General features: G+C 44.9%; 1 protein-coding gene across 1 annotated transcript in view; it reads right to left on the bottom strand.

The window, feature by feature from the left end:
- The window catches only part of LDLRAD3 (low density lipoprotein receptor class A domain containing 3), a 276,816-nt gene extending 251,680 nt beyond the window's left edge, over positions 1–25,136 (bottom strand). Inside the window, exon 1 of the mRNA XM_068989210.1 lies at positions 25,070–25,136. Coding sequence (XP_068845311.1) covers positions 25,070–25,115 — 46 coding nt within the window. The 5' untranslated portion in view covers positions 25,116–25,136. The remainder of the gene's footprint in view (positions 1–25,069) is intronic.
- Between the last annotated feature and the right edge of the window lie 653 nt (positions 25,137–25,789).

The following is a 25,789-nucleotide window of genomic DNA, read 5'->3' as shown; positions in this document are numbered from 1 at the left end:
CATTAAGGCATAAGCTCCTGAGGGTGGATCTTCTCCACGGTTCATGCTCGAAAATTAGCAAGTAAGTGGCCTGGGATAAGTTGGGACCCATTAACCCACTAGCCAAACGGAGCTTCCATTAGAAGAGAAAAATGGCTGAAAATCTGAAAACCGTTCTTGGGCAGCCATTCAAAGACTGCGTTATGAGTTTTCCGGGAGGGCCTTCGAGGGGTTCGGGCCAATGGGAGAGAGGGCAGCCACACAGCTGGGAGGGAGTCGGGCCTGGACCAGGAAACGCAGGGGCCCCCAACACATCACGACTGTTACTCCAAATACAGAAGTCACCCTTTAGGTTCCAAACAGCAGGTGAACCCCAACTCTGCGATGTGGCTGTGAGGTGACTTCGGTACCTCCAACGTCTGCAGTTTCAGTTTCCTCATCTATAAAATGGGGATAATAGTGCCTCTGCCTCCCAGAGACATTTTATGAGGGTTACATGAGAGATCTCTCATGATGCACCTCTGGCAGGAGCTACATAAATGTCAGACTCCCTCTCCCTTCCACTTCCCTCCCTCATCTCTCAGGCATGTCTCGCCCTCCTGTGCTCTCAGGAGGCCTCCCCAGTTCCTCTCAACATCGGCAGGGCTCCCTGTCACAGTAAACCCTCCCTAAATCCTAAAGACTCACATACCGAAAGCCAGTTACCAACATCCTCCCGCGGCCCCCAGTCTCTGCCTCCAGTTTCCTTCCCCTGCAGTCACACCTCGGGACAGCACAGCCTCCACCCACAGTTCCCAAGTGCACGCTGCAAGAACACCTTGGTCCACTGCAAAGCATTCAGCGGTCAGCAATGAAATCAGAAATGGAAGGAACAGTTGCTTCAGTTCTTCTTAGAATTAAACTTACCCCAATTAAAGGAACAGCCTTTGTTCTGAGAATGAGACACTCCAAAACTGTCGAATTAAAATGTGATTTCTATTATAAAATGGCAGTGCTAGAATAAAAAAGGTGATTTTTTCCATTGGATCAAATAAAAGTAAATGAGGCAACATGAGAAGTCTAACCTTTCTTGGTTTACTTTTCATTATTTTCCTGGTCCATTAATTCAAGCGTGGGAGTCACCCAACAATGCCCATCAGTGGTGCACGGCTGCCTCCACTTCCTCCCCAGCTCAAGGTCTTACCCTAATTTACAAACTCAGCTCCTGCTCTTGCCATTCAGGGGAAACTGCTCACTCCAAGGTCTCCAAATTCAGACCTCTTCCTGAATCTGACAGCCCAAGACAGGCCCTCATTACTCAGATTACCCCAATCTTTCCAAACGGATTTGATCAACATAAGGGCTTCCCAAGGCTGAGCACAAAAGCCTGAGCTCTCACTGGCATCTCTGATCATCACTGTCATCACGACCTTACCACCAAAGCACAGGCCCTGCTGCTAATACAGCCCAGGGTCCACAGATTAGCTCTCACCCAAGTCCAGACAAGTTGCTTTGCTTCTCTGAGCATCAGTCTCCTACTAGATGAAGCCATGATGGTGACCGTCCTTATTTCACAGGGATCTTGAGAAGGTGTGACAAAAGCATGTGTGTAAAGGACTTTCCACAGTGCCTGGGACACAGTCAGTGCCATTAACTAGAACGCAGCTAAGCAGAAGCAGTCTTCACAATAGATAGGCCCTTTTCCCAGCTCTATCTCCCACTGCTCCTTGAGACTCCTACAAAACTGTAACCCTGGTGGCTCCCCAGATACACCGTACACCTTCCCACCTCTGGGACTCTGCCCTTGCCAACTTGGAATTCCAGCCTTACTCCCACTCTTTCACCCAAGCTTATATCAGGGACTCCTTCACAACCCCTGTGTGTCCATCACAGTCGGAAGAGGTGTGATCCTCCTCTGAACTCGGGCAGCATCGGGTCTGAGCCATTCTCCTAACTGCATCACTCAGCACAATCACATACGCCTTACTCAGACCTACGTGCACATCTTCCCTCTTGTGCTAAACACTCAGTTAAGGTCAGGGAAGCTCTGCACACCCACCAGCACCTGCCACAGGGCCTCACAAGTAGGGGAACAATAAGTAATTGTTCTAAGAAGCCAGTGACCATACCCACTAGATCAATCTAAAAAAGAGAAGCAGGGACTTCCCTGGTGGTCCAAAGGCTAACACTTTGCACTCCCAATACTGGGGGCCCAGATTCGATCCCTGGTCACAAAACTAGATCCCACAGGCTACAATTAAGGCATGCTGCAACTAAAAATCCCATGTGCCACAACTAAGACCTTTTCATTTGGTACAACCAAATAATAAACAAAAATATATTTTAAAAAAAAAACATATATGGTCATCTCAATAGACGCAGAAAAAAGTAAAATAGAGAAGTAGATGTAACGTGATGACCTCCTATGTCTAACGCTGAACTTCTTCCCAGAACAAAAGACAGTATGTTCATATATATGTATAAACACACACGTCTGTATAAGGGCTGTGTATGTGTGTGTGGATACATATACATGTATACGAACACAAATATGTTCATCCCCAAATCCCAGGCAATACAAATGAATAGTAATTAAAATTCGAATCCAATGGGATTGAAATCCATTGTCCCCACAGGCTGGCCCATCCTCTGTCCACAGATCTGGCTAATGGTCGGTACATGACTCAACTCTGCTCTTCCATTAACATTTACAACTTTGCACTCTGATTTCCGTGTTGTTTCAATTATGTCTTCTTTTGGTTTCGTCTTTACCATGTTATTTCCTTCCCTTCACTCAAGTCACCCTTTCCATGTGGCATTGCTATTTATTTGTTTTACAAAGCCAGCCTTTTACTCTCTTTGTTCCCTGTTCCCCTGGGTTTCCGGAACACTAAATGGCCTTTGTATGATGCCCTATGTGTGCAAATAACTCAAGTCCAGAGAGAGTTCAATTTCATTCCACTCTGCTCGCATCCTCCATCTCTCAAATAAATGAAAATTATTTAAACAGACAAGGGAATAGCCTGTGTGTCTTCCTCTAAATGTACTTAGAGGAAGGGCATTCCTATTTCAAAATCTTTGAGGCTCTTTTGTTCACCTTAGGAACTCATTTAAAAGGAGGTGCTCCAGAGAACCAGGAAACTTAATGAACCGCCCAGAAGCAAGCTGTTCATATCCTTGAAGTCAGACCAGAACCAATATATGGAAAATTATCATCAGTTACTTAGTCTGCACGATGGCCCCACAGGGTGTGTATACCCTCTTTGATATAAAAATAGAAAAAAGGATTCTGTAGAGGCAAAAGAGACTGCGATGAGCCATCTGAACTTGCAGCAGACCTACGACATATCCAGAATTCTCAGGACTCTCCTTCCAGTGTCTAACTTAGCACCGACCCTTCAGAATGTCCTAGGTCATAAAGAGGAGTACTCTCTAGAACTTGGAGACAAGCTCAAATGCAAACTCCAAATACTTGGGTAATTTCAAAGTCATCAAAGGAAAAAAAAGTTCTGAATATGTTTCAGAAAAGCCAAGAAGGCAAAGAAAAAACATCTCGGGGAGAGAGGAAATGGGAAGAATGATTTTTCAAAGTCAGTGTGAAAATGAGTCAGAAACACCTGATTTCATGGTTGGTGACCAGATATTTCAGGAATGAAAATGCCAGGTGGACCAAGAGTCCTCATTTCATGTTTGAAGACCACCACAGGAATCACAAAGGTCCCTGGTTGAAAACATTCCCATTGCTCCTAAAGTAAAACTCAATAGTCTTAACAGAGTCTGCGGTGCAGGCAAACTAAAGTTCATACCTAAGTAGAAATCCATACATTCACTCAACAACCATTCACTGAGCTCCCACTTCAGTACCAGGATTGGGAATTCGGACATAGACAACACCCCCATCCCTCAAAGCCAGCCTCAGAGCACGAATTAGTAAGCATATGGTGATGCTGCAGAAGTACCAGGCATTGGGAGTAAGTACCTTGCATGCACGACCTCATCCACTCTCCCCAAGAAAGCTATAGTATCTCCCTTTTCCAGGGAAAGAGCTCATGGAGGTACAGAGAGGCTCTGTAACTGGCCTAAGGTGACATAATCAGGATCTGAACCCGGACCACGTAATTCAAGAGCCTGCCTGCCTTCCGAGCCATCGCTCCTCAAAACCTCCACCAGAAGTGGGGTCTAGAAAGTGGCTCCCCACTGTTTTGTTGGTTTTCTCACCAGGGAGCACCCTTAGTTCAGTGATCTCAGTAGCTTTCACAAAGCAAAACACCAACCAAGACAGAGAACCCCAGACCTGCCTTGGAGAAGCTGAGCCCTAATAGGAGCATCCAGAATCCATGTAGAAGGCAAACATTCAACCCTCCAGCAGAATTAGACCTGATTCCCCAGCCCTAGGGCTTCCCGGTGGCTCAGTGGTAAAGAATCCACCTGCCAAGTAAGAAACGCAGGTCCAGTGCCTGGGTAGGGAAGATCCCCTGGAGAAGGGCATGGCAACCCCACTCCAGTCTTCCTGTCTGGAGAATCCCACGAGCAGAGAAGCCTGGTGGACTACAGTCCACGGGGTCGCAAAAGAGTTGGACGCAACTGAGTGACTAAACAGTAGTAACAACAACCCAGCCTAAGGCCTGGAGTTCCAGACCTGGAAATTCTTGCCACAGCATCCCTGGGGCAACCACCTCTTTTTTGCACCTGTGCCAAACGTCTTCCCAGTTCTCCAGCTACATCCAACCGAGGGACTTGGAGTTGGTCGGGGGGGGGCAAGGTAGAGCGGCCCGGCCACAGCCTACCACACTCCCCTCCCTAGGAAAGGACATGGAAACCACAGTAAGTTACCACTTTGGGCCTTGGTGAAACTAATTAAGAACTCAAGTCTAAATATTGGAAGAAATGTGGGAAAGCAAGTGCTCTCATAAACCACTAATGACAGTATACACGGGTAGGGCCAGTTCAGAGGGTAAGCTGGCACATCGAGACAGGCAGAGGATGTGCAAACCCTTTGATCCAAGATTTTACTCTAAGAATATTATGAAGCCCTGCTCTGGTGCACAAGGGTTTTCACTGCAGTGTGGCTGGTCATGGTCACGACCTAAATGCCCTCTTAAGAGATGACTGAAAGGGAATTGTGCTGGGAAAGTAGGGGTTGAAGCCAAACAGCCAAATTCTGTCACCAGGAAGTGTGTCAGGGTTCAGCAAAGCAAGAACGATAAAAAGAAAAATCTCAGTCTTTGTACCCAACAAAGATTGCTTGCATCTTACCAATGAAAATGATGAAGATCTAGTTGCTGGACTTGGTTGCAAAGGTCATGCTGTTGGTAACATCCCTCTTTAAGGTTGTCCAAGGGGCCAATGTCTCTTTTTTTGGCCTTATACAAAGTCAAGAAGAAAGAACCAAGATCATAAGTTTTGATGATCTTGAAAAATTATTTTATCATGAAAACACGATAGTAATAAATTTTCATCCAAAAAAAATGAGTGAACAAATTTTATTCTCTTCATGTAATGAGACACCCTAGAGCAATTTAAAAAATGTGGTAACAGGGATAAGCTTCAAAATTACAAAAATAAATGAAAAAAGTAAGTTGCAAAAGTACACACAGAATGATAACCTTGTGTATACTTTAAAATACTATGCATTGGAAAGAGATGTACACAAATGTGAGGAAAGATTCAAACATGGACAGAGAGGCTATATGCCAACATGAGGATAATAGTGACCTCTGAGCAGAAGAGAAGGAAATGAGATGAGGGACACTCTTTGGCAGTATCTGTAGTACAGTTTTCTTTAAGAAATCAGAGTCTAAATGGCAAATGTTAAAAATTGGATAGATCTGTGTGACAGGTACATTTGTATTTGTTATATTATTCTTGGTTCTCTTATGATGTTTGAGAGATCCCAGAATTTAATATAATTGAAAAGTATGTATTTCGAAACACCCAGGCTAGTCTTATAATCATTTATAATCACTCAAGCATAAGGAGCAAGCATAAATAGAATACCACATGTGAAATTCAACATGAACAGAAGCAATGGAGAGGCAGTCATTAAGAAGCGAGATTACGGAAAATTATTCAGCCGTAAAAAAAAGGAGGAAATCATGCCATTCGGGAAAATGCGGATGGACCTTGGGGGCATTATGCTAAGTGAAATAGGTTCGGACAGAGAAAAACAAATACTATATGAGCTCACCTACATGTGGAACCTTTAAAAACCCGAACTCACAGAAACCGAAAAGGCTAGTGTTTGCCAGAGGCAGAGGGTGGGATGGGGAAGGAGGGAAAACGAACAGTGGTCAAAAAGGAACAAACTTCCAGTTTTACTCTTAACTCCTGGGGATATAATATACAGCATGGTTAACAACACTGTATTGTGTGTATTGTGTATTTGAAAGTTGGTAAGGGAGTACAACTTAAAAGTTCTCACCACCAGAAAAAAAAAACTGCAATTATGTGAAGTGATGAGTGTTAACTAAACTTACTGTGCTAATCATTTCACAATAAACACACGTGAGTTTTGGGTGGAAAAAAAGAGAAGTGAGATTCACTCTGTGTTGGGAGTGGACTAAGGGAGGAAAGCTTTCTAGACAGGGAATATCAGTAGTAGAGTTCTGAAAGGCGAATGGGAATCTTCTCTGAAACTCTGTACAAACACAGGCATAGCTTCAATCAACAGTGAGACCAGACAGCAAGCAAGGGTATACACTGCAGACATAAGGCTGCATTTAGCTGTGGGGGGAGGAACAAGGTGGGAAACCCTTCTCAGTCAAGCTGGCAGGAATCATTGGCTAAAAATCCAGCAAGAACTCAGGATCACTTAGGCTTAGATACCATCTGCCAAGGAAATCAGCGCAAGGGTCCTCTCTATCAGTTCACCCCCGTGCCAAGGCAGACAGCAGGTTCCTGAAGAGGCGTGGGTGCCTGGAGGCCTGATGCTGCTGGAAGGGACGGGGAGGAGGATCCATCATGACAGAGCCCTCCTCCACAGCATCCACGAAGGTCTGCAAACCAGACTAAGGCAGAGCATACAAACGAACTGATTACTAATGCAGTGTGGTTTCAGCCTTTTTTCCTCCCCTTAGGTAACATTTCCCACCCATCTGAATGGGGGAGGGGTATAATGGCTTGCTCTGCACATAACCCTTGTAAATCATTGCTGGAAAATATGGGGGAGAGTTAATTTATGGGAAGGGGTGGGTTGAAGTGTCTGGCAGACAAGAAGGTCCAAAGCTAAGCAACAGGCCTTAAAACAAAAAAGCAATAGTAACACCAACGACCAGGTCAGGCACCCAGGGTCCTGAGAATACCTACAGAATTCAGCGTTTGACTTAAATCAAATCTCTAGCTTTTGGTGAATGAGGGCAAGCCTGGCCAGATTTGACGGAATTTAGAAAAATGAAGAAATGCTATGTTGTGCCCCAAGTACCAAGCGGAGGACTTAATACATACATACTACAAATCTGAGTCATTCTGTTTCTTAAGAATTCTCTTTCCACAGAAGAATTCTTCTTTGGAAGTGATGCCATCCAACAGAACTTCCTGTGATGATAAAAAAAAAGTCCAATATCTGAGCTGCCCAATAAAGTAGTCACTAGCCTCATAGGGTTACTGAGTACTTGCAATATGCCTGCACGGTGTGATGGAAGAATTTGATTCTTCACTTTATTTAATCTTAACTAATTTAAATAGCCACCTGCGGCAAGTGGGTATAATATTGGAGAGCATCTTTTTGAGTGTCTGCATAGTATTCTAGCACACTGATAATTCACCCCTTCTAGGAAGCATTGGAGAAGGCAATGGCACCCCACTCCAGTACTCTTGCCTGGAAAATCCCATGGATGGAGGGGCCTGGTAGGCTGCAGTCCATGGGGTCACTAAGAGTTGGATACGACTTAGCAGCAGCAGCAGCAGCAGGAAGCATTAGTTTCCAGCCTTTCACCATTAAAAACAAAGCTCACACACACATCCTCATAGCTGAGTCTCTGTATACATCCCAAACTATTTCACGAGGATAAAGTCCTAGAAGTGGAATTGTGGAGTCAACTGGGAAGTATGCATCTGGGCTTTTCCTACATAGCAAGCCCACCCACTTACAGTAACACCGATGTGTACAGAATTTTACCTATTACCAGCTGCTGTCACATACACGATTCCTGAAGGATCCTCAATGACTACCAGGTAAAATCAGATGGGGCAGGGAAGAGCAGTCCACATGGACTGACAAGGAAACAAGCTGCGAAAAAGCACACTGCCGGTTTGATTGGTTTAGAGAATTTTTATAGCCAACATCAAAAGAATCCACCCAGCCAGTCTGGGATGTTAGGCCATTTGTTCTTCTACATCAGTTTAGCGAGGAAAAATGCCAATGCTATATTCACAAGTGGAAAAAGCCAGATATGAAATTATATTCTCCATATGATTAAAACTACATAAAAATCAAAGAAAATAAACCAATGTATTAACAGTCTTTAGGTCATAGAACTATAAGGTATGTTTTTCTAAATTCTTGTCCAAATTTTAACAATAAACCTGGATAATTATTTAAATAACATTTAGTTATATTAGTGAGCAATAATAAAAGCTAAGTGCCTCCCATGTATTATCTCAATTAAAATATTTCTACTTGGGAAGGTTCATTCAGTTCAATTCAGCTCAGTCGCTCAGTCGTGTCCACCTCTTTGCGACCCCTTGAACCTCAGCACAACAGGCCTCCCTGTCCATCAACAACTCCCGGAGTTCACCCAAACCCATGTCCACTGAGTCGGTGATGTCATAACCATCTCATCCTCTGTCGTCCCCTTCTCCTCTTGCCCTCAATCCTTCCCAGCATCAGGGTCTTTTCCAATGAGTCAGGTCTTCACATCAAGTGGCCAAAGTACTGGAGTTTCAGCTTCAACATCAGTCCTTCCAATGAACACCCAGGACTGATCTCCTTTAGAATGGACTGGTTGGATCTCCTTGCAGTCCAAGGGACTCTCAAGAGTCTTCTCCAAAACCACAATTCAGAAACATCAGTTCTTCGGGCTCAGCTTTCTTTATAGTCCAACTTTCACATCCGTACATGACCACTGGAAAAACCACAGCCTTGACTAGACGGACCTTTGTTGACAAAGTGATGTCTCTCCTTTTTAATATGCTGTCTAGGTTGGTCATAACTTTCCTTCCAAGGAGTAAGTGTCTTTTAATTTCATGGCTGTAGTCACCATCTGCAGTGATTTTGGAGCCCAGAAAAATAAAGTCAGCCACTGCTTCCACTGTTTCCCCATCTATTTGCCATGAAGTGATGGCACTGGATGCCATGATCTTCGTTCTCTGAATGTTGAGTTTTAAGCCAACTTTTTCACTCTCCTCTTTCACTTTCATTAAGAGACTCTTTAGTTCCTCTTCACTTTCCACCATAAGGGTGGTGTCCCTTATTATCCCTATTTACAGATGAAGACACAGTGGGCAGGAAAAAGTTGAAGAAACCTGGCCAAACCTGAGGCAGTGAGTTGGGATTTCAACCCAGGCTGGTTTATATGAAAGCCTGTATTCTTACTGACCACATCAGTGCATCTCAAACTTTAATTCAAGTCAGAATCGCTCAAGGATCTTCTTAAAATGCAGGTTCTGATTCAGGTGATGCTGATGCTGTTGGCCTGGAAACCCACATTGTGAGTAACAAAGCTCTTACACCATAATCCCATGATAATACTACCATTTTAAGGAGAAAATACACAATACTCGACCAGGAAAATGGTTTCTAATAATTTAAATAATATCAATGCTTTCTAAGATATAAAAGCAAAAATAGCCTTTTCTTTTCAATCACTTTTGCACAGCCTCCTTTTCTATCCATATGGCAGGCCTTAAACTGCTCTTGTAAATTCCCACCCACAGACACTGGTGCCAGATTTAGCCCAAGTCGAAGCTTAATCAACCTTCTCATCTCATTAGCAGGGAGGATTTTATCCCCAAAGCTTCCGAAACCAAACACTTCCAAAAACCCAGGGAGCAGCTGTGTGGAGAAAAGACACCCTAGGGGTGTCCCGAGGAGGCCGCTTGTCTCACCCACCGCTCCTCACTGCAGACACCCATCATCGAGTCTCCAGCACATTTTGGTGGCTCAGATGGTAAAGAATCTGCCTGCAATGTACGAGACCAGGTCTGATCCCTGGGTCAAGAAAATCCCCTGGAGAAGCAAATGACTACCCACTCCAGTATTCTTGCCTGGAGAATCCCATGGACAGAGGAGCCTGGTGGGCTACAGTCCACGGGGTCGCAAAGAGTCGGACACCACTGACTAACACACCACTATTTCCACAGACCTTTTCTTTGAAATGTTAACATTAGGTACTCTGTAAATATTTTAACCTTCCAAAATTTGGCAAGCACTCGCTAATTTTACCCAAGAAGCTTCAAAATTCTTTAAATATATCTCTAATTCTTCATGTCTGTTTACATGCGATTATCAGATACTTGTTGTTTAATGAAACCTTTGCCATTTGCAGTATCCCTGTTTATCTATCTTACTGCTCCAGTTCAGTTCAGTCGCTCAGTCGTGTCTGACTCTTTGCGACCCCATGAATTGCAGCACGCCAGGACTCCCTGTCCATCACCAACTCCCGGAGTTCACTCAGACTCACGTCCATCAAGTCCGTGATGCCATCCAGCCATCTCATCCTCTGTCATCCCCTTCTCCTCCTGCCCCCAATCCCTCCCAACATCAGAGTCTTTTCCAATGAGTCAACTCTTCGCATGAGATGGCCAAAGTACTGGAGTTTCAGCTTCAGCATCATTCCTTCCAAAGAAATCCCAGGGCTGATCTCCTTCAGAATGGACTGGTTGGATCTCCTTGCAGCCCAAGGGACTCTCAAGAGTCTTCTCCAACACCACCATTCAAAAGCATCAATTCTTTGGCGCTCAGCCTTCTTCACAGTCCAACTCTCACATCCATACATGACCACTGGAAAAACCATAGCCTTGACTAGATGGATCTTAGTCGGCAATGCAATGTCTCTGCTTTTGAATATGCTATCTAGGTTGGTCATAATTTTTCTTCCAAGGAGTAAGCGTCTTTTAATTTCATGGCTGCAGTCACCATCTGCAGTGATATTGGAGCCCAAAAAAATAGAGTCTGACACTGTTTCCACTGTTTCCCCATCTATTTCCCATGAAGTGATGGGACCAGATGCCATGATCTTCTTTTTCTGAATGTTGAGCTTTAGGCCAACTTTTTCACTCTCCTTTTTCACTTTCATCCAGAGGCTTATTAGTTCCTCTTCACTTTCTGCCATAAGGGTGGTGTCATCTGCATATCTGAGGTTATTGATAAAAATTAGGGCAGAAATAAATGCTAAAGAAACAAAAGAGACCATAGCAAAAATCAACAAGGCCAAAAGCTGGTTCTTTGAAAGGATAAATAAAATTGACAAACCACTAGCCAGACTCATCAAGAAGCAAAGAGAGAAAAATCAAATCAATAAAATTAGAAATGAAAATGGAGAGATCACAACAGACGACACAGAAATACAAAAGATCATAAGAGACTACTATCAGCAGTTGTATGCCAATAAACTGGACAATGTGGAAGAAATGGACAAATTCTTAGAAAAGTACAATTTTCCAAAACTGAACCAGGAAGAAATAGAAAATCTTAACAGACCCATCACCAGCACGGAAATTGAAACTGTAATCAGAAATCTTCCAGCAAACAAAAGCCCAGGTCCAGACGGCTTCACAGCTGAATTCTACCAAAAATTTCGAGAAGAGCTAACACCTATCCTACTCAAACTCTTCCAGAAAATTGCAGAGGAAGGTAAACTTCCAAACTCATTCTATGAGGCCACCATCACCCTAATACCAAAACCTGACAAAGATGTCACAAAAAAAGAAAACTACAGGCCAATATCACTGATGAACATAGATGCAAAAATCCTCAACAAAATTCTAGCAATCAGAATCCAACAACATATTAAAAAGATCATACACCATGACCAAGTGGGCTTTATCCCAGGGATGCAAGGATTCTTCAATATCCGCAAATCAATCAATGTAATTCACCACATTAACAAATTGAAAAATAAAAACCATATGATTATCTCAATAGATGCAGAGAAGGCCTTTGATATTTCCCCTGGCAATCTTGATTCCAGCTTGTGTTTCTTCCAGTCCAGTGTTTCTCATGATGTACTCTGCATAGAAGTTAAATAAGCAGGGTGACAATATACAGCCTTGACGCACTCCTTTTCCTATTTGGAACCAGTCTGTTGTTCCATGTCCAGTTCTAACTGCTGCTTCCTGACCTGCATACAGATTTCTCAAGAGGCAGGTCAGGTGGTCTGATATTCCCATCTCTTGAAGAATTTTCACAGTTTATTGTGATCCACACAGTCAAAGGCTTTGGCATAGTCAATAAAGCAGAAATAGATGGTTTTCTGGAACTCTCTTGCTTTTCCCATGATCCAGCGGATGTTGGCAATTATCTCTGGTTCCTCTGCCTTTTCTAAAATCAGCTTGAACATCAGGGAGTTCATGGTTCACATATTGCTGAAGCCTGGCTTGGAGAATTTTGAGCATTACTTTACTAGCGTGTGAGATGAGTGCAATTGTGCGGTAGTTTGAGCACTCTTTGGCATTGCCTTTCGTTGGGATTGGAATGAAAACTGACCTTTCCCAGTCCTGTGGCCACTGCTGAGTTTCCCAAATTTGCTGGCATATTGAGTGCAGCACTTTCACAGCATCATCTTTCAGGATTTGAAATTGCTCAACTGGAATTCCATCACCTCCACTAGCTTTGTTCGTAGCGATGCTTTCCAAGGCCCACACAATTACTTATCTGATACTGCAAAAGAAGTCTTGGCATATAGGATTTTATTTCCCTAACTCCCACTCTATGTCTCTTGAAGTTTACTACATCTCCTATGAAGAATAGCTGGGTGATTTTTTTCACAAGAGTTACTGACATTTTGCTGTACACTTGGTCTTGTAATTGATGTATTTCTATCATCCTCCACTTTCCTCTAAGATTATATTGATTGATGCGCTTCCTTCCTCGAATCATTTGTGTTGTCTCAGTAGCAAGTTTTACTTCCTTTTAGATTAGGCCAGAAGATAACCTTAAGTTTCTTATTATTTAACGTTTTTAATACTGATATTTCATGAGACGGAACTGTTTTCAACTCTTTCCTCCCAGTAACTTCTCATATTGGTTAAGTAAACTGTGTAAACTCCCTTCAAGTGGAATTAAGAGGCACAGCAGTTTTCATTCACCTGTCAGAGACCCTTTTTATATGCCACATGCTAGACTTGTCTAATTTATCACAGGACTTTAAAACTGCTACAGTCCATTTTCCTCTACAAGCGCTCTTTCTTTTTGCCATTTTCTTTTAAGCCACAGGCGTCTCTAGTATCAAGATCTCTGCAGGTCTTTGATGCCTAATGAGACTGTTTCAAAGTCTAGAGCAGAAACAATGCATCACCAAAGGGCAACATCTCAATTTCCTCCTTCCCTCAACTGCTTCTCCTCTTCAAAGTCACAGTCGCTTATCTTGAGCGATCACCTCCGTGCCTTCCAGGTAACTTACAGGAGATCCTATTGTGTGACTCACGCTAAGCCAAGCCCTGACTCAGGCGCTGGATTATAACAGCAAATAAGATGGACACTAAAGAAACATGCATGACCCCATCCTGCCTCACGGAATTCGAATCACACAAGAATGGGAGAGTTCTTTCTTCTGCTCAGGATTATTGCTAAATTACACTTTCTGGGTACTTTTAAAAGGTCCTGAGATGGCCCCCTCAGTGATGGACAATGTTCCTTTCCTTGAATATACAGTCCAACTCCCAATTTCTCTGGTATGTTTCTTATTCAAAAAATCAAGCACCCTTAGTATATTTTTGACATCTGTTAGCTTTTCCTGGATTGTCATTATCATCAGCTTGGGCAACACAGATGAACTCTGGGCATGCTAAATCTTCCCCTACTACGTTGCTGCTGCCTTTCATAGGTTCCACAGATGTTTATCGCTTCTCTGCAACATTTACAAGGTTAGTTCAATCTTTAATTACTGTAGATTATTCTTGATGAGCCTTTCTCTTCTACAGCACTTACCATCCGCTCTTTACAGTCCTGCCATGCCACACCCCTGCCAGCTGAGCTCCCTCCTATCATGCCTTTTAATCAAATTTTATAAAATCTGCTTTTGAAGCCCCCATTCAGTTCTGTTCGGGTTTCTCTTAGCATCAACCATTTTTTACAGCTTTGGATTTTTTTCTGATGAAATTTTTACTAATGAAACACCCCCTGCAACTAATCACTCTTCCATCGTCCCCAAACTCCCCCATCTTTATTTTTATAATAAAAACAAAGCTAAATTTAGCACTTTCCAAACCAATTGAGAAGGTTTCTTTTTCAACTGAGCTACAAGTGTCACGAGGGCTCACTTCTCAGCCATGTCCAATTAGTTCTCCTAGAGAACACTGCCCTGATTCAAGGCAGAAGCTGAAGAAAAATGTTCCAGTAAGGCCATCAAAGACAGCACACTTGTGATACCCCCAAAGCTAACCTCACTGGGCCTTATAATAACGAGAACAGATTTTTAATGCAATAAAATTACACACCTTTTATGTTTGCATTTCTCTCTGCCAACAGACACACGAGTGTCCCACACGGAACGCTGGCACCTTGGGTCGGCACGTCTTCTAAATCGAGTTATTCATATGGGCCATGCCCCTCCAGCACCCAGTTCCAGAGGCAGCTAACTGGCCATCCCCCCTCTCAGCAGCCTCCCTCCAAGGCCAGAGACAACCCTGGTCTTCAGTCTCACCATGTTGCCTGTCAAAAACCACAGCCGGACTTGAGCACCTGCAAATTCACCCAGTTTACAGTCCCCTAGTGGCACAAAGACTCATTAAAAAGAGAGACAGGCTTCAGGAGAGAACTTAGGAGTGAGGGCTTGGAATCCTGAAGTTTACTATGGTCTGCCTGTAGTTATTAACGCCTTTCAGACCTGCAGTGTAACTTCCTCACAAGATAGGACCTACTGCCCATAAAAGCCCCTGGTTTGAGGTAACAAAATGGGGCAAATTCTTTCCAGCTATGATTTCCTTCTGGTGCGATACACTGACATTTCACCTCCCACAACATACAACACCAATGACTAGTTTGGAAAAAGTTCTCCCATATTTGAACCATACCAGCTTAACCTCAGAGTGAGAAAGACCAAACTTAAAGTTTTCTTTTTATATGAGGCATTATAATCAGGACTATATTTTTGTCTTAAAAATCTATTTTTAGATTTTTATAAACAGTGGGCACTTCTCTTTGGCAGCCACCGCTACTTGAAGGAAGTCCTGACCAAAAAGAAATTCCTTTTGGTTGGTATTCCAACAAAATATTTCCATCAAAGGGGGGAAAACATCTCCATCATGCATACATTCAAACGCAAGTCTCATGGGGCTGAAATAATTTGTTTATTGTTGCTATTGTTTCTTTTAATAAAGAAAACCTCTACAAAAGCCACTTTAAATGCCTATAACAACAAGTCCTCCACAGGGGGGACGAGCAAAATGTCAATTTCAATCTGCTGAGAACAGGCCACTTGAATAAAAACAACTTGAGTTGTCCCCTGACCAATGGCTCTCCGACAGATTATTCTATCTAACATACTAAGCAAGGAATCAATACTGACCACTAACCAATGACAGAACTCTCTAGCACCATCTAGAAGTACACCTCCTTCTTCCAACACACATGGATTTGAATGTCTACTCAATGCCAGTGCAGTAGAGACAGCAGTCAAGAGCACAGGTTTTAGCTGGGCAGATCTACATGTGAAACCTGAAGCCACCTCTTACTGGCTGCAAGGTTGGGCAATTTCTTTAGTCTTCTAGTTCCCCCATCTCTACAATGGCAAAGCATACGGTCTACCTAAATGAATGCTGTAAAAGTGAAATAGGATTCATCAGCAGACACATGAAAAAAAATCACGGTACTGACATACGCCACATGTTTTTAAAGCTGTTAAAAGAATGCATAGTGACAGAAAAACGAAAAGAAAGATGGCCAAGAAGACACATACCTTTGGTACTGGAACATCTCTGAAATGAGGATGTGCCTAATTTACCTTTAATACTGTAACATCTCTGAACTCAAGAGGTGCCCAATAGCCAACAACACCTTACGAGAGCACAGAATAAACAGAAGCTGTGATCTGCTGGTCACTCTCAGGGCCTGGGAGAACTTGGTCACAGGTGCTAACGTGTGTCATCATTTCCATCCAGTACTGTGTATTGTTGGAAATGCAGAGGCTGAATTTACCTGCTATTTTAAAAGTCTTTTAAAATACGACACTAAAATTTTGCAATGAAATGAAAAATTATTGTGTATACAAAAGGCAAGGAAACTACATAAATATGAAAATAGTGAAGCAAGTATCTGTCACTGGAGAATGACTACAATTCCATATTTTCTTAGTTAGTTAATTATTTATTTTGGGTTGTCCTGGGTCGTCTTTGCTATGCACGGGCTTTCTCCAGCTGCAGCAAGCAAGGGCTACTCTTCATTGCAGTGCACCAGCTTCTCATGGTGGCTGTCTTCCTGTGGAACACAGGCTCTAGGCCCGCGGGCTTCAGTAGTTACAACATGTGGGCTCGGTAGTTGTAGCCTGTGAGCTCTTAGGTGTGCGGGCTCGGTAGCCGTGGCCCGTGAGCTCTTAAGCGTGCGGGCTCGGTAGCCGTGGCCCGTGAGCTCTTAGGCGTGCGGGCTCGGTAGCTATGGTCTGTGAGCTCTTAGGCGTGCAGACTCGGTAGCGGTGGCCCGTGAGCTCTTACGCATGCGGGCTCGGTAGCTATGGTCTGTGAGCTCTTAGGCGTTCGGGCTCGGCAGTTGTGGCACATGTGCTTAATTGCTCTGCGGCATGTGGAATCTTCCCAGACCAGGGACTGAATCCGTCTCCCCTGCACTGGCAGGCAGATTCTTATCCACTGTACCACCAGGGAAGTCTAGTTCCATATTTTCTTGCAAAGTATGAGCCAAGCACTTTAAAGTCAGGTGCTTGAAGATATATCACATTTTGTTTCTAAGATAGAGGCAAAAAGAGTGCCATTTACAAACTGAGAAGGTGAACGGCACGTGAAGGTGAATGAAAATACCAAGTGCTTGGGAATAAATGGAATGTCTAAACGACAGGAGGCAAGTGTGCCCAATGCATATATCTCAAATTAGAATTGATAAAATACAACATTTTCAAAAAGCAAGTCAAAAAACAAATATAGACAATTATGAGCTCATAAACTCTATGGGCACATGCATGTGTGTGTATAAATCCACAAGGACTAAATTGATATACCAGTTAATAGTAACTTTGAAAGGAAATAAGAAACATAAACAGAGGATAAAGAAAGATGTTAATGTTTTACTATAATGACTTCTACTGTGCTTGAAATTTTTATAATAAGCATATATTCAAGGTATTATTTTGATAATGTTTTTAATTCAGGAAGATTATAATGAAATGATACATGTGCAGTTTTGGCATCCTGCCAGGTAGAGAAACCTCCAGTGATTGGCAGCCATTATTATGCTCCTAGACTCCACAAAAGAAATGACAAATATGACATACACATTTAACATATGATTCTAGCCATTAATGACTTTAAAGTCTAGTAGGATTAGAGACTAAAAAAGGTAGGATATATATAAATATATACACACACATATACATGTATGTGTGTGAATGTATATATAAAGACATATATATATACACATACACTAAGATATGTGTTTATATACACCAAGATATGCAGATTATACATATATAAATATACATATTTATTTGTATAATATAATTATACATATTTATCATATATATGTATGTGCTAGCCTGCAATGCAGGAGATCCCAGTTCGATTCCTGGGTCAGGAAGATCCACTGGAGAAGGGATAGGCTATTTACTCCAGTATTCTGGCCTGGAGAACGCCATGGACTGTATAGTCCATGGGGTTGCAAAGAGTCGGCACAGCTGAGCGATTTCACTTTCACTTTACTTTAGCATATATGTGTCTGTAAGAAGTATGACAAGATAAAGAAGATTACTGCCTACAGCCCCAGAAGAAATGTCTCATTAGAATCTCATAAGCCTAGAGTTACAAGAACCTTAGAATACCAATAGATTTACCCCAAAATTTTATCTGGATAGCTAAAGAAGCAAGCTAGGACATGCGCCATCACCTCTGAAACCTTATCAAGAATGACCCATCCAACTTGGAGGGCATTATGTTTAGTGAAATAAGTCAAACAGAGAGAAATACTATATTATATCACTTATATGTGGATCTAAACAATACCACAACTAGTGAATATAACATACACGAAGCTGACTCAAAGGGGTAGAGAACAAACTCGTGGTCACCAGTGGGGCAGTGGGTGTAAGTGGGTGTACAAGGATGTACTGTATAATATATATAGTCAATATTTTATAATAACTGCAAATGAAAAGTAACCTTTAAAAGTTGTATAAAAATAAAAATTTTAAGAAAAGAATGACTCATCCATTAAATATTCCCAATGACTGTATATACAGGTTTGCCAAAGCCTTGTGACATCCACACAGCTGTGTTCTCATGAAGGTCATAGATCCATCAGTATACCCCATATTTAGGAACGCAACGCCTCCAAAACCCCACTTGCCGGAGGAGTGCCTCTGCCCTTCCCAGATCATGACAGAGGTAAACAACCCCATTTCCATCACTGGATTATTCAAGTCTTCAAGGGTGAAGAACAAGTTCTACACAGCTCTGCCCACCCTAGAGCACAGAGCCGGTACCACACTAGTGAACAGTCAAAGACAGTAAGTCCCCTACACACAAACTTTCAAGTTGCAAACTTTCAAAGATGCAATTGTGCATCAAGTTCCAACAAGGAACCAGGACCTGTGCCATCAATGTTAGTTGTGAGTGAAATTGCGGCTTGCTTCCGTCTCCTATTGCTGACAATCCTTCAGCTCTACCATCTTCCACCTGCCTCTCTCCTCCAGTGAGTAACTCTTCTTGCCTCTCCATTGGACGTCAGCCCCTGTATAGGTCAGGAAGATCTCCTGCAGATGGGTTTAGCTACCCACTCCAGTATTCTTGCCTGGAGAATGCCATGGACAGAGGAGCCTGGAGGGCTGCAATCCATGGGGGTCACAAAGAGTCGGACAGGACTGAGACTAACACTACACCTTTCAAGGCACTGTATTGTAAGATTAAAAATGTTTATTTTTGTGTGCTTGTTTTTTATGTATTATTTGTGTGAAAAGTATTATAAATGTATTACAGAACAGTATTACATAGCCGATTCTGTTAGTTGGGTACATAGGCTAACTTCGTTGAACTTATGAACAAATCGGACTTACAAATGCCCTCTTGGAATGGAACCCATTCCCATGTAGGGGACATACTATAAAGCTTCGAGAAGAGTTTTCAAGTTACCCAGAGACAAAAGGGAAGAAAACAGGCTCAGGAAGCCAGGGCTCCCGCCTGAAGAAGCCTTTGGGGAGAGGGTGTGATTTGAGGCTCATGTGTCTGACGGAAGATAAGGGACCCTTCTCCCCTTCCAAACCCAGCGCTGCTCTCTTGGTGGCTCCCTTCTCCCTGAGAACTCACACACAGAAGAAGACAGCGGCAGACACTGCACATCGATGCTGGTCTTCTGAAGAGAGGAGGAAGCTAAAAACTCAAGGAAGGCTGGCCACCACTGAACAAAGGAGCCGGACAGCTGGGAGGCAAAGTGTCTTACAGGAACACAAGAGTTACTAAGTGACGCAGAGCTTAACGTTCAAAGGACTTCAGAGAAGAAAGTACAAGATGCAAATTTCTCCAAAGCTCACTGGCTGCTAGTACAGACGATCCCCCCCACCCACCTAAAGAAGGAACTCCAGTTGTAAAAGCTTTTGATGGGAAGGGGGAAGGAACCATGGGGAGGGAAGGGGAACCGAGAGAAACAATGACAGCTCTGTGGGGTGGAGGCAGGGGGACTTCCAGGGTGAGATTTCAACACACAGCTCCCAAGGCAAACTTTCAGGGTTCTTCTCCTCTAGCTCACAGGGATAGTGAACCTCCCAAGTTTAAAAGGTTTTCAGGGAACCAAGTGGCTCTGGTGTCACCCACCACCTGCCTTTTACTTGCTTCCTCAGCCTGTCTCTCCCAAAGGAATGAAATCCACAATCCCCAGCTTCACTTGCTTTCACTATCACACAAGAGCAAGAAGCAGGAGCGAAAGGCTGAGGCTATCTCTAGATAAAACCTATTTTCACATTGAACTTGTGGGGCTGCAGAAACAGAAAGCAGAAACCTGATGATGAAGAGACCCTTGGGAGGAGAATACCACTCTGAATCACTGTATCTGGGAGACACTTTTAGGATGAGCAGTAAGAATGCTCCAGATGTATGGCAAGGTGGGGAATGCTCACACCAGACCCAGGGTTTGCAACTGGGGTGCTCAAGCTGGGCTGATTTTGCCCTCAAGGGAAATGTGGGAACAGCTAGAGACATTGTTGGTCGTCACAACTCAGGGAGGCAGGGAGAAGGAGACTGCTTCTGGCACCAAGGACCAGTGGGGCTGCTAAACAACCTACAACGCAAAGGACTGCCCTCTCACAACAAAGAACTCCCCAGTCCCAACGTCAACAGCACCAAGGCTGAGAGATGCTTCCTTCCCCAGATAAACCGCATCCCTGCAGCCATCTCCAGAACCCCTAACCATCCTATCTGAAATAAATATTTGCCACCCCCCTGACCGGGCAGTTACCTCGTCACACAAGTCCACTTATCCTGTGTGTGTGTGTGTGTGTACGTGTGTGTGTGCTTGGTTGCTCAGTCATGTCCAACTCTTTGCAACCCCATGGACTGTAGCCCACCAGGTTCCTCTGTCTATGGGATTCTCCAGGCAAGAACACTGAAGTGGGTACCCATTCCCTTCTCCAGGGGATCTTCCCAACCCAGGGGCCGAACCTGGGTCTCCTGCACGGCAGTCGGATTCTTTACCAGCTAAGCCATCAAAAGTTTACTTACCCTGTGAGCAATATCAAACATCAAATACATATGACAGGCAAATCCTGTATCCTCAGAGTACCTGGCTCTTCTCCCAGCAGACATTTTAAGGGCACTCCTGAAGACCCGAAGAGTAGATTCTTTCACAACAATTGCAATAAAAGCATGGAGCAGCCATGTTTAAAAACCTCCTCAATTATTAGGTAGATGCAGAGGCAAGAATAGCTGCACAGTTAGGATGGCCCATGCATTTCCAAAATATTCCAAAGAGAGAAAGAGGGAAAAAGAACAAACAAGATAACTCCACAACCAAAAATAGATTTTCCCCCAGGGCTCTCTCATAGCTAAAACCAGTCCCATCACTCTGAGTTGTCTTTCATTTTTTAATTGTAAAATACCATAAACATGTAAGAAAAGGGGGAAAAGGTAAATATAGAATTTAATGAATGAAAACAAACCCCCATGTAACTACACCTCGGGTCAAGAAATGGAACCATGTCCAGTGGTATCTCCCTGCCAGACATGCCTCTCCCATGCACAGAGCAAAAAATACGGATGCTATTTTGAAAGTTCTATCTTTACTCAAGGACTGGGATTTATTTTTATGTATTTACCACAAATACCAACTGCTGTGACTGCAAAGTGAACAGATTTGGGAAGGGGGGCTGTTTATGGAAACAAACTCATGGATTGTTAATTTACAAAAGCACGTAGGGGGAATGGCATGGAAGGATGCCCGGAAATAGGGCGGAAAGCCCAGACTGGGGGCCTAGAGAGAAACTCGAGTCAGAATCTGGCACCCTGGGTACGGATAATCTTTCACGGACCACAAAATGACTTCCTGTCACACAATATCATTGGAAAAACTCAATGGAATCATGTGTTTCAAGGGTGAGCAAAGCATCTCACATGTAGGAGATGATGGTCCACAGATACTGGGCTCCCTCTTCTCTCCTTGCCCATGAAAAAGGGGAAGATTGAAAAGGCCATGACTTTCGTAGGAGATTATTTGATTAGAAACTCTCCTAATTCCCAGTTCTCTAAACCCTTTCACAAAGAAGACGATACAAACCCACTTTCAAGTTCTTCTGATGACCTTGACAACGAGGCACCTAGACCAGTCCTGGAGGCCCTCCCTCTGCTCCTGGCTCACATCCCGTGCCTTTCCGTCACTTACCACAAATGTAAAGGCCTAAGTGGACTGTCAGGAAAAAACACCTCGCACCCCAGCAGGGAGCCTTCATCCATCTCTTTGAAGACGAAAAGCAACAAGGTGTGTTTATTTGTACTTGCTGCACACAGCCTCATCGACTGGCTTAGGCTGCATGAAGCCCCTCAGCTCATTTAAAAATAATAATAATAATAATAAAACCCACCTGCTCACATCACTAAGCAGATCACTCCAGGAGAAAAGGTCAAAACCCACACTCCTGGGTACACACTGGGGAAATCAAGCCTTTTCACTGACAGGTAGAAAAGGTCAGGGAGTTCCTAAAAGGTCAACCAGTAACGAGGTGAGCTGTCTAACCCCCACAAGGCCTGCCCACCATTAGACATCCTTCAGCATCCACACATTTAAACCCACTGAGCCCACCTCAGCAAAGAAAGCTGGACCTCAAACAGCCTGAGCCTTTCTCACCGGATACATTAAAAAATAATAACAGTCGAAATCGATGCTTCACTTCCCTAACACAAACAATAAAAACAAAGGAAGGAAAAAATATACACACGCATGCAAAGGTGTCTGAGAAGGTTCCTGAAAAATAGAGGCCTCCAGATTGCTCTTGAAGTGTCAGTGTCCTTCCAGTCCTACAAAGACCTGAAACCCAGACTAGGCTCCGCTCTGACCCCGAGTTTCTTCACAAACAATCAAAGGGAGAAACAAATCCAAAGTGCCAAAGCACTGGCATTTATCATCTTTCTTGTTTGATCAACTTCCCAAAAGAGGATGGAGGTGGAGGATATGGGACAGAAGGACAGGGTTTTTGGCCCACTACAAACTGACCTACCATGCAGGCTTCAGGAGACATGACTGCCCCTGTTCTCCAGTGACAAGTTAGGGCAAAGTGGAATCCCTGCTAGAAGGGTGATACTTAATATAACAGGAAAAATGCACACACTTCAACCTGCCTAGAGGTTTCTAAACTAGTAACTCATTGTAAAGGTGAGTCAAAACCACACAAGCCCAAGAAACCACAGATAACAGACAGTTAGGTGTTTGGTGACTACCACCCCCATCCTTCCCTCCCCACTATGACTGTTGTTCAGTTGTGTCCAACTCTTTGAACCCCATGGATTGTAGCATACCAGATTTCCCTGTCTTTCACTATTTCCTGGAGTTTGCTCAAACCCACTCTGACTATTCTACTTATTTTAGCCCTATTTTACACGTACACACATATTAACCAGTGCTGACCAGAGAAAGACAAAATTAACTTTACAGCTATTTTTACAGCGATGAAGACTCAACGAAAGCCACACAGTACTAACTGGGAGATGCAATAAAAGATTCTACTGGGCCGCAGGCAGTTCCCTGAGGACATGCACAAGACCTGGCTTCTGGACTGTCCTACTTGGGTTTTATCAGGGGACACACAGGGTCAATGCAAATAGAAAGCATGGATCTAGGCAGGTCTTTGTGTCTGAAATGTCCAGGAAACCTCCCAGTTCTAACAGCCTCCAAATAATCACTCTTCCCTACCTGTGACTGCCAACGTCCCCTGGGAACCCTCTCCCTGGGGTGGCTTAGTTCAGGACAAACAGGACACTCTGACCCACACCTGGTTAAAAGTCCACAGCAGCCATCAGCATTCCACCATCCCTGGAAGCCGCAGAAAACCCACAGACATCTAAGCGGGAGTCTTGGAGAAGTGGGGATGATGTCATAGGTCTTAGAGTGGGGGAAGGCTACCCAGCAGATTCTCAGGATGGCCAGGACCAGGGACTCTGAAACAAGGAGGAGGGTTTGTCTTTCCTAGTGCACATCCGGCAGGGAGGGAAAGCCTGGAATTAAGTGAAGCTCAACTTCCCCAACAAACACACCCCCAAAGATACTTCCACCTCAAGTAGCTAGAAGTATCTGGGAGAATCGAGCATGAATTAGACATGTAGATGGCATCAACTTCAAGCAAGCCAGCTTCTTGATGAAGAAAGTTCACACTGCCCTGTCATCTACTTTCCCGTGCATCAGCTGCCCAGAAATAAATATGGGGGGGTCAAGGGCCTGCCGACCCTAGGAGGGGCAGCTGACAGCTGCGACCAGAGGGCAGGGGCCGGGGAACAGCTCCGGGTTGGAATCTGGAGCGTGTCCACATCAGCAGAAAAGTTCCAGGGAACGTCACGCTACTCCTGAAGACCTCAGGGTGCACACGCTAAAGGCAATGCCAGGTTCAAAGGGCGGCAGATGAAGCCCGTGCCCTCTCCCAGGGCATCTTGCCGGACAGGGCGTCCACCGTAGGGCGAGTGGGGGTGATCAGATGATTTAAATAAATGTCCTGCTCCCAGAATCAGTGGGAAAGATGAATAATTCCCAGGTCTGGCCCTGCTTCATCTCCCTTTGCCCAAACCAAACACAGTCCCAGGGAGGAATGGATGGGAAGGGCGATACCACCCGCCCCGCGGACCAGGTAGGAAACTGAGGCACGGGGGTGCACACAAGAGAACCCAAAGGGGCCCTGGGGGGGCTATCGCAGCACCCAGCCCCCGCGTCTGGGATGCTGGGATCAGGGAAGCGTTCTCTCCTCTCCCCACCCTTCTCCCTTTCTTCTACACAACACACAACACACACACACACACACACACGCACGAACTCTCCAGCTACGCCCAATCGGGGCAGCTGCCGGGCTCCCCAGAGCCGGACTGCACACAAAGCCCCGCCCGTGCACACACCACACAGCACAAGCCGGCGCGCACGCCCACACAATAGGACGGCGCGCACCCCGCCGCGGCCCCTCGCCGGGGTCCCGGCCAGCCCGGCGCCGGGGTCCGCCCTCTGTGCACACCCGCGCCGGGAGACGCAGCCCGGGCCAGGGGAGGGGGCACGATCGCAGCCCCGCCGCCGCGCCCCGCGCCCCGCAGAAAGTTCTCCGGACGCCCCCCGACTCACCCGCGGCGCTGCTCAGCAGCAGGCACAGCGGCCCCAGCAGCCACATGGCGCGGCCGCCGCTCCTGCCGCCCGGCGCCGTCGCTGCCCCCGCGGCCTCGGCGACGACCCCGCCCCTCGCCGCGCCGGCCCCGCCCCCGCGGCCCCGCCTCCCGCCCGCCCCGCCCTCTCGGCCCGGCCGGCTCGGCCCCGCTCCGCGAAGTTTTCGCGAGCATCAGGGCCGCGCGCCCTCCGCGTCCTGCCCCGGGTGTCCAGACTCAGAGAGGCCGCCAAAGGGGCCACGGAGGGTCCGGCCCTGGCGGCTGCTCGCCATCAACCCCCTCTGGCTGCGAGGATCTAACAGTCCAGGCTCGGTCCTCGCCTTCTCTTTCTCTTTTTCCTCCCACTTCTGTTCCTCCATCCTCCGAGGATGCAGCGCTCACCACTTCCTCAAGTCCCAAACTTGAATTCTTTACAGAACTAACTACAAAGTGAGTTTACTCCAGGGAGGGAAAGGAAGAGTTGAAAGAATCGGCCAAGTGTTATGAAAGAAAAAAAAAAAAAAATATATATATATATGTATTATTTTTAGTAGCAACATGGAATACGACAAGTGCTTCTCAAACTTTTCAAATGCATCGGATGCACCGGGACTCTGACTCAGTAGGTATTGGGTGGGGCCTGCGATTCTGCTTTTCTGAGAAGCTTTCAGGTGATTTGGAAACTGATGGTGAACCACAGGTG

The sequence above is a fragment of the Capricornis sumatraensis genome, chromosome 16, assembly GCF_032405125.1.
Source record: "Capricornis sumatraensis isolate serow.1 chromosome 16, serow.2, whole genome shotgun sequence".
NCBI lineage: Eukaryota > Metazoa > Chordata > Mammalia > Artiodactyla > Bovidae > Capricornis > Capricornis sumatraensis.
This window is presented reverse-complemented; position numbering and strand designations above follow the sequence as displayed.